At 42.8% G+C, this 9,170-nt stretch overlaps 1 protein-coding gene across 1 annotated transcript; it reads left to right on the top strand.

Moving 5' to 3' along the window:
- Window positions 1-1,173: 1,173 nt before the first annotated feature.
- Window positions 1,174-8,388, top strand: ATP6V1G1 (ATPase H+ transporting V1 subunit G1; the record flags this gene model as incomplete). Its single annotated transcript, XM_084239049.1, has 3 exons — window positions 1,174-1,255; window positions 5,540-5,640; window positions 8,051-8,388. 3 exons carry the CDS (start codon window positions 1,174-1,176, stop codon window positions 8,222-8,224), a joined length of 357 nt encoding a protein of 118 aa, XP_084095175.1. The 3' UTR covers window positions 8,225-8,388.
- Between the last annotated feature and the right edge of the window lie 782 nt (window positions 8,389-9,170).

The following is a 9,170-nucleotide window of genomic DNA, read 5'->3' on the forward strand; positions in this document are numbered from 1 at the left end:
CTCTAGGCTTCCATTAAATCGCTGAAGAATGGGGTTAATAACTACTTCAAAACTGCTGTAAGAAGTCAAGTGTTCAGACAGGGCCTATCATATTGTAAACTCAAACACTGGCTCAGCTACAGTGGCATTGTTACTCCTCTCCCATTCCACACACTCTGGTCCTTTTCTCTTAAACACCCTCAACCCCCTACAGCCAACCACAGCTACACCGCCAGGCTCCACAGTCCTTTCCTGGCTAACTTCCCATTCTTCTGATCTCACTTTAAATCCCACTTCCTTGTGTTACAGGGCATGGAGAAGTGTGTCCCAGCACTTGGGCCTGACTTCACAGGCACATCACATTGTTATAGGGCAGCCCCGATATTGGGTTGCCTGTCTGTGGGGTTACAAAGCCTGTATGGAATTAGCTTTAGGACATCCTTTCTTTCATCCTTTAGGACATCCCCTAACATCCCCTAACAACATCACCCTCTCCTTCTTGTTTGAGCACCCTGCATTTCCCCTTCATTTCATGATCAGTTTGCAATTTTCTTTTTACCTTAGTCTTTCTGTCCATAAATGTTTGCTTTATCAGGGGCTTTGTTTGTCTTGCTCTCTGCCACATCCTCAGTGCCAACAGTGGTCTAGAATAACCCAGGCACTCATCAAATATTTATTGAAAGCAGCTCCATCCTTACACCTCACAACTGGGTTCCAGCAGGAAAGCCTCCTCCACTCACATCACACTCTTTACTAGCGGGCTGATTCTCTCATCTTCCTCCACAAGTAACCTAGCAAGAACTTTCCGAACTTGCTCCCTAGTATACACATTGTAAATTGAGGGATTAGTGCAGTGATGACGTGGCAAGGTGACCACGAGGAAAGAACCAGCGATCTAGCAGAGACCAAGCTGCTGAACCACGGTTTAGCGGCTAAAGGGGAGGACTAGGAAGGCCGACCCTGTGCGGGCGCAGGCGCAGTTCAGGGGCTCTGCTCTCTCCCTCCTCTGCCCCGCCCCATCCCGGCCGAGTCGCCGAACCGCAAACGCAGTCGGCTGACGCCGCGCGGCGGGGTCACGTGACTGGGCGGGGCGCCAGCGCGCAGGCGCAGATCTTGGGTGGCTGGGTCAGCTGACCCCAGGGGACAATCGGGCTGATTTAGGCCGCTTGCCTGGGCCTCACAGTCGCCGCCGCCATGGCCAGTCAGTCGCAGGGCATCCAGCAGCTCCTGCAGGCCGAGAAGCGGGCCGCCGAGAAGGTGTCCGAGGCTCGCAAACGTGAGTTTGGGGACTGTGGCGGCCGAGCTTGGCGCGAGTGCAGAGAACGCGGCTAGGCCGCGGGAGGTAGTGGGTGGCCGAGGCCCGAAAAACTCCAGGGTGGGGCGAGGGTTACAGATGTTGCAACCTGTGTGTTTCGAAGTTTTCAGGAACCGAAGCTCCGGCAGGATTGTAGGTCGAGTGGAAGAGGCGTTGCGGGGTATTCGATCGGGGGTGGGGACAATAATGGGTGGGTCTCCTTTGTGGTGTGTCTGGAGGCTCGTAAAATGGAGTCTTGAGACCGAACTCGTTCTGGCCCCCGCCCAATTCCTCTTTGGGTTGCCTTGACTCAGGGAAAGGAGCTAAATCTACACCATTGCTTCGTTTGAAACGTACAGACCTCCTTGCCACTTTTCTCTCCCTCCTTAGCCACGTTTAGTCAGTGGCCAAGGTTTATGTACACTTTTCTCCATCTGTACTGCCAGCATCATAATTCAGGAAACCAGGTTCTCTGAGGTACCTCGACCAGGCTAGTTTGTCAGTTCCCCTCCACCACAACCCTAAAATTGAGGCCAGTATGTTGCAAGTACAGTCTCCGTACAACTGTGGTCTCCATCTTCAGGGTATTAAAGTTCTTCACAGGTTCCTGTGAAGGAAGCAGATACTGGATAGATAGGTTAAGGGGAGAGCTGGTGTTGAGAAATGTTAGGCTGGTAAAGGATTTAACAGGTGGCTTAATCTAGATTGCTGAAAGGAAGGCAGCCACCTCCTCCTGTCCAGTCCATTCTCCTTCAGTCATGCTTCTGAAGTGTAAATATGACTTCCCATTGACTTTCTGCCAATAAACGTTTAGTGCCTGAAGAATAAAGCCCGAATTCCTTCATGAAGTGTCGTTTTTTGTTTTGCTTTCTGCCCTGATCTCACAAGTACTGTCTTTCAGACATAACGAAACCATTGTGATTCCTCAAAGGCACCTTTCTTGATATCACATGCAAGGTTTGCATATGTGTTTTCTCTGATTGGAAGAGCCTTTTCCCAGTTTTCTCTCTTTGTTTTCTCTTAATCCTTCAAATGTCAAAATTTAGGCATTCGTTTTTCCAGGAAGCCTACTCTGATATGACCTCCTTCAGAGTAGGCTAGGAGTCCTTCCCAAGTGCTTATTTCTGTCATGGCAGTGCAGTAATTATTTCTTTATGTGGTTCAGTCACTAGACTAAGCTGGAGGACAGGGACTAGTCAAATTTATGTATTTAGTTTCCTATCTAGTGAGATGTGTCTATCCCTGTTTTATAGATGGGGAAAACATGGCTGGAGTGAAATGATTTGACCATGGCATAGCTGCCCTTAGAGGCGTCCTTTCCCTTGCAAGACTGAAATACCAAGATATATTCATTTTAGTCATTCCTTGGTGTTTTCTCTTAGTATGAGACTTAGACTTTTATCCCCCATCCAAATAGATTTCAAGCATGACTTCTGTACTTTACAGTTAGAAGTTGTATGAGACACTGTATTTCATAGGAAAAGTTTTTTTTCTTTTTGAAGATTTATTTATTTATGCCTACAAGAACTGGGGTACAGGCCAGAAACTTAGAAGTCATCCTGGAAACACCCTATCAAACATATATTGAGAAATAGTCTGTGAGGAACAGAGAACTGGGGTACATGCCAGAGGGGCAGGGGGTGAGAGGGTTCACCAAAGACAGAGTGGAGAACGTATCAGGTGGACTAACTGAAATACACTGCTGAGGAGAGCAGTGGGCAACACAGGAGAGGTCTGCTGCACCATGTGGGTAATTCCCTGGCTGGGGATCGAACTCCTGCTGCAGTGGTTGGAAATAGCTTCATAGTGCTGCGACTTAACCCCTTGCACCACCATGAAGGCCCCAGGGAGCTGGGGGAGCTTCTATTCTTGCTGTGGTGACTGGAAAGTTCTCTGTTCCGTACAGACTATTTCTCAATATGTCCTTGATAGGGTATTTCCAGGATGACTTCTGAGTTTGTCCTGTGATGGCTGGCTCATTAGTAACAGAAGTTGTATCTGTTGGAAAGCATGTGAGACTATTTGGGCTAGCACCGGAACAAGTACCTGGAATATAGTAAGAATAATTGGGTGCCTCGGAGATATGGGTCATTTTTTGTTCCTTTCTTTATCCTGTGAATCCTGGTGCAGGGTCTTATGTGTCTCAGGCAGCTATTACACATCTACTGAGTGAATTTGTTTTAAAAGAGTGAGTTTATGGTTTTATATGCATTTCAGAATTTGCAGTCATTAGGAACAGAAGTGTTGAGAAGGGCTACAATTTGGAAAAAATGATTGCCTTTCTTGAGCTGTGATTATGGTTGACTTGCCCATGAAGTAGTCAAATGTGCTAGCTCATATTTTTCATAAATCACTATTTGGGACTATAAAAATAAAATACTTATGTTATGGATTTCATTGGCATGAAAGAGACTACTGGATCCCATGTAAGATCCATGGGAGGGGCCTCCCCGGTGGCGTAGCGGTTGAGTGCTGGGTTGCGAAGCTGCCTGCAGCCTCTGCAGCGCCGGTTCGATCACCGGCTGCTCCCTGGCCACCAGAGGAGGGTCCCGCATGGCGCGCAGACCTCTCCTGCCGCCCGCTGCTCCCCTCAGCAGTGTACTTCGGTCCTTCTTCCTGCTCTGCTCCCCGCTCTGGCTCTGGTGAATTCTCTCACCTTCCCGCGCTTCTGACTATACCCAGTGCTTGTATAAATAAATAAATAAATCTTAAAAAAAAAAAAAAAAGAAAAAATGTTAAAAAAAAAAATCCATGGGAAATAAGGTTCAAAAGAAATATGATTTCCTGTTCAAATATTTTTGATTTTTAGAAAAGCCTGCAAAAATTGAACTTCGAAGATGGTGACTGGCAGGCAGAGAAGGGAATTATCTCAAATAATTGAGGAAGCTGTGGGAGTTGGGACTGAGCAGGAGAGTGATATTGTGAAATTATGTGTAGCTATGGCATAATGTTCTAGCCAGAAATGTTAGTTGTAAATTGTTGCTTTGAAAAAGATATTTGGCCTTGAAACAGGAATATAGTTGATGTGGATAGCATATGGAGGGTTGGGGTAGAGGTTGTGGACAGCAGTAGGCCCTAAATTTACTGGAGCAAATATGCACCTGCAAAAATAGTCCATGGGATGTTGTGTGTGTGTTATGGAGTCATGATGCATCCAAAAATCCTGTTATTAATCAAGAGGTAGAAGATTAAATTCAACTTCATCCACATGGGTTGAGTAGGTACTGGGAAAGGAATATACAATGAAGTGTAACAAAACTTGTATTTACATTTAAAGCAAAGCATATGTGTTGGTTGGTCTTGTGGTCTGTTTCCATATAGACTTTGATAGAATCGAGAGGATTTTTCCTGCTCTATGTTAAACTTACAAAAATCAGAATATCTTGGGCCTCTGGTGGCACAGTTGTTAAAGTCTCAGCGCTATCAAGCTATAGCTAGTCGCTGAGGCATGAGTTCAGTCCCCAGCCAGGGAGCTACCCACATGGTGCAGCACACCTCTCCAATCTCACGCACTATTCCCCTCAGCAGTGTTTTTCAGTAGATCCACCTGTTCTGCTCCTCACTGTGTCTCTGGTGAATCCTGTCACCCCTACACCTCTGGTCTACACCCCAATTCTTGTATGGATAAATAAATAAAAATAAATCTTTTTTAAAAAATCAGAGTTTCAGTGTCTTCTCACTTTTTGAATGCTTGTGCCTCCTCACTGTCCAGTGCTCCCTATTCAGATTTCTGTCAGTGCAGTACTTTCATTTCTTATTTCCTTGTGAACAGGCATGGGTGGTTTTTTAGTTTCTAATACATCACTCGTGTTACATTTAGGGTGAGGTCCCTTGGGTACATATTAGCTTCTAAACTGAGCTGCGCTTGCAATCAGCAGCATACTTAGGTGTTTACTTCTTGGGAAGAGGAAGCGTTCCCCAGATGGCTAATGTCATCCATTTTGTGCTGGTTCTAAGTAATTGAGATTGAGAGAATATTCTGACATATTCCAGTTTTTTTCCATCACTTTATACAGTCTATGGAGTGTTGGGTTCCCCCCCCCCCCCCCCCCAGTTATTTCCTAGTGAATTAGTTAAGTACAACCTGTAGGAGGCAAGATTATACTATTAGGTAGCTGAATTCCCGCTTTCCCATGCATGTCTCTTGGGATTGTATCTTAAAACTTTTTTCGGTGTTTACTGTTAGAATTTACTGTCTCAGTATCTGCTTCCTCTTCTACTTGTGTTTTAACCACTTCCTGATACAGCTCTTTGATTTGAAAACAGGAAAGAACCGGAGGCTGAAGCAGGCCAAAGAAGAAGCTCAGGCCGAGATTGAACAGTATCGCCTGCAGAGGGAGAAGGAATTCAAGGCCAAGGAAGCTGCGGTGGGCCCGGTTTATTCTCATTGCTGCCTTAATTTCCCTCTTCTCTTCCTCCCTTCATGCTTTCACTATATCCAGCATAGCTTGGAGATTCTCATTCTGACCAAATTTTGAAGAGTTGGTTATTGTATGTTTTATTGGAGTCTTAGGGTGATCCATTTTTTAACATTGAGTACTGGTTGTCACACGGTTGTTTAACAAACGTTTATTTAATGGTTAACATGTATCAGGGCCTCTGCTCTCAGGGCTGGAGGACTAGCTGTCCACAGAAATGAACATGGTTCCTGCCCTCATGGAGCTTACTTATTTTACCATGCGGTGGGGGACTTAGTAATAAAAAGGAAGTCTTGCAAACTTGCGCCTATGAAAAAGACTGTGATGGTCACAAACATACATTACAGGGAGCCCTGCTGTAGTGTAGTATAGACACTTACTGATAGTCCAGGTAAGACTACAATGCTTATGATGCAATGGTATAGAAATATAGAGAATGCAAAGGAATCAGGTAAAATTCCAGGAAGGGGAAAGTGTGGAGGGGGCTTCGTAGAGAAATTTGTCAGGGCTCTTTGATAGTGGGAACAGAAAACAGTTTAAACTAGTTCAAGCAAGATGGCATTTCTTGGCCTGAATATAATAAAAACCCAAGTGGAAGGCTATCTTTCTTTCAATCCAGGAGCTTAAATAAAGCCGCCAGGACGCTGGTTGTACACTCTGGCCTCCACTGGTTCCACACTCATATCCTCCCAGGTCCGTGCCCAATCTGAGCAGTACATAGCAAAAGTTTCATTTACCTTTGCACTGGGCAGTGACAAGGCTGTTAAAATGTTTCTCTGACTTGAACTGGTGTAGGAAATTGTCAGCCTGCCCACACACTATGTGATAACTCTTGTGTCCAGGGAGCCATCTCATCTCCCTATTTTTATATCTGCGCTGCAGTTGCTTATAGAGACAATGTTGAATTATAAATTTCCACTCTTGCGTTTTTCTGGCTGTGTTCCATTATAGCATCTTCAGATTTGCAGCAGCTTACTGGAGCTTGGTATATAATTTGTTTTCATGAAATAGAGGTAGTAGGTTTTTTTATCCCCCTGAATAGGGGTTATGGCTATTAAAAATAGGAGTTAGCAACTGAGCCAACTATTCTGAAATGTCCTGGGATATTCTATACTATGAAGAGTTACACCATAGTGTGAAGAATTCTGAGTTTAAATTCAGAAAACTTGGGTTTGAGGTTTTGCAATTCAAAAAACTTGAATTTAAATTTTCATTCTGACATGAGCTCTTTGAGCTTCCTTATCTCTGAAAAGGGGTGTAATAACTCAGAGGTTGTGGGGAACAGGTAAAGTGAGAGAATGTTTGTAAACTGTAACACGTTACACAAATAAGAAGGGATCTAGTTGTCAACATACATAAATGTATATAAAATGAGGAAAGAGCAAGTTAGGTGATATAAAGGGTTATACACACAAAAGTAATGTCCTCAGGAATAGGTCAGGTACTATTAAGTAGACACCGCAGTTAACAAAAAGCCAACCATAATATGCAGACTATAGAAGGTAAAATTCACCTGTTAGCATGTTAGACTGTGAATGGAGACTGAAGGGATAAGCCAAGCATACAATAAGAAATTCTAACAACGAGAGGTTAGTTTCCCTCTCACCCAGACCTGCAAATCCGTGCCAGCGATGGATACTGCCTACAGTTTTTTGGGTATCGTGATAGAATATTTGTATGTGAGAGAACAGATTATAATTATCTATAATAATGGTAAATCTTCTTTACCATTATCTATAAAATGGTAAATATTCTGCTGAACTTAAGTGCTGAAACATTAACTAGTAATGATGAAACTATATTCCTCATAAATTGCATCCTTCTTGTGTTTTAATTTTTTAAGACATTCTATCTTTTCCTTTTATAATCATATATGGAAACATGTGTCTCACCACATTGATATCATTATGTGCCTTGCTTTTTCCCCCTTAAACTGCCTATTTCTCTATACATAGCTGCGTTAGCTTTCCTGATGGCTGGAATGTTCTCTGGTACAGATCTACCATAATTTCTTTAACAACCAGTCCTCAATCCTTAGGTCTTTAGGGTCATTCCAACCTTTGATTAAGGCTATGTGTTATACTCTAGAGAGAGGTCATTATATTACTTCCCTGGGACAATCTCCTTGCTGTGAAGGACTGTACACTTAACCTGTTGATACTGTTGTAAGGTTCGCTGCGTTGGTGCATGTTCTCATTAATTCTGCAAGATGCTGACTTCCCATGTGCTTTTCATTCATGAAGTTGTACTGCTAGTGCTGCTGATTAATATTCTTTGCTAAGACCAGCTTTTGCCACAAATAAAGTTGCCTACTTAATGTTCCTGGCTGACATTCCCTGTCATTGCTTCCTGACTCCAGGCTCTGGGATCCCATGGCAGTTGCAGCACTGAAGTGGAGAAGGAGACCCAGGAGAAGATGACCATCCTCCAGGCCTACTTCCAGCAAAACAGGGATGAAGTTCTAGATAACCTTTTGGCCTTTGTCTGTGATATCAAGCCAGAAATCCATCAAAACTATCGCATAAATGGATAAGGGAGAAGAAAGAAGTGCCTGTTCCATGGATTGGCATTTTAGATGCCATTTTAGATCCTGGAATATGAAGCTCTAGCAAGGCTTGAGTTATATTCTTCTGTAAAGGCATTAAATTATTTCCATATATTATATAGTCGGTCCCTTCACTTTTTGAGGAACAGCAAATCTAGCTTCTTTGTACAGATTTAGAGCTTATCCAAAGATTTCATCTTTTTACCTCATATTTTTTAGAAATTTGATGGATAGGCATTGTCTGTTTTCCTATGCTATTAACTCAAGCAACATATATATCAAAATTGACTTTTTCTTTCTTAGATGTAGCTTAAAAAGAAGTTTTGTTATTTTTTTTTTTAAAGAAAGAAAGGGATTAAATATTATTTTCCCTAATGCTTTCTTGAAGGTCAGGGGCTTTATCTATGAAAAAGTAGTAAATAGTTATTTGTAACCTGTGTGAAGCAGCACCAAGCCTTACCGTAGTCCTTTCTGGCTAAGGCTTAGAACAGTGAATAACTAGTATAATTGTTTTATCTGCTTTTAGTTTCTCTTAATCAAAATTACTAGAAGATAGAATTCAAGAACTTGTTACATGTTATTACTTGGTGTACTCAGTCATTTAAAAGTAAAGACTCTTCGTCATGTGTTTTTCCCCTTGTGATTTGTATTTTTTGATACTGCAAAGTGCACTATTATACATTCTGCAGTTTCACTGAGGAAATGAAATTAACACATGAATCACACATTCGCTCATGTACTTAGAAAATATTTGTGGTGTGTGTCTTAGGAAGGAAATCACAAGTGATTGTACCCAAAAACTGTTTTGAAAATAGCAGGCAACAGTTAAGTTTGCCTTTCTCTAGGGTACCTTATGCTGGGGCAGCCTTGTGTGAGTTGTCAAGCATATTTCCTTCCTGGTGGGCTACATGATATGCTTTATACCTATAATGGC

The sequence above is a fragment of the Talpa europaea genome, assembly GCF_964194135.1.
Source record: "Talpa europaea genome assembly, chromosome: 7".
NCBI classification, from domain to species: Eukaryota; Metazoa; Chordata; class Mammalia; order Eulipotyphla; family Talpidae; genus Talpa; species Talpa europaea.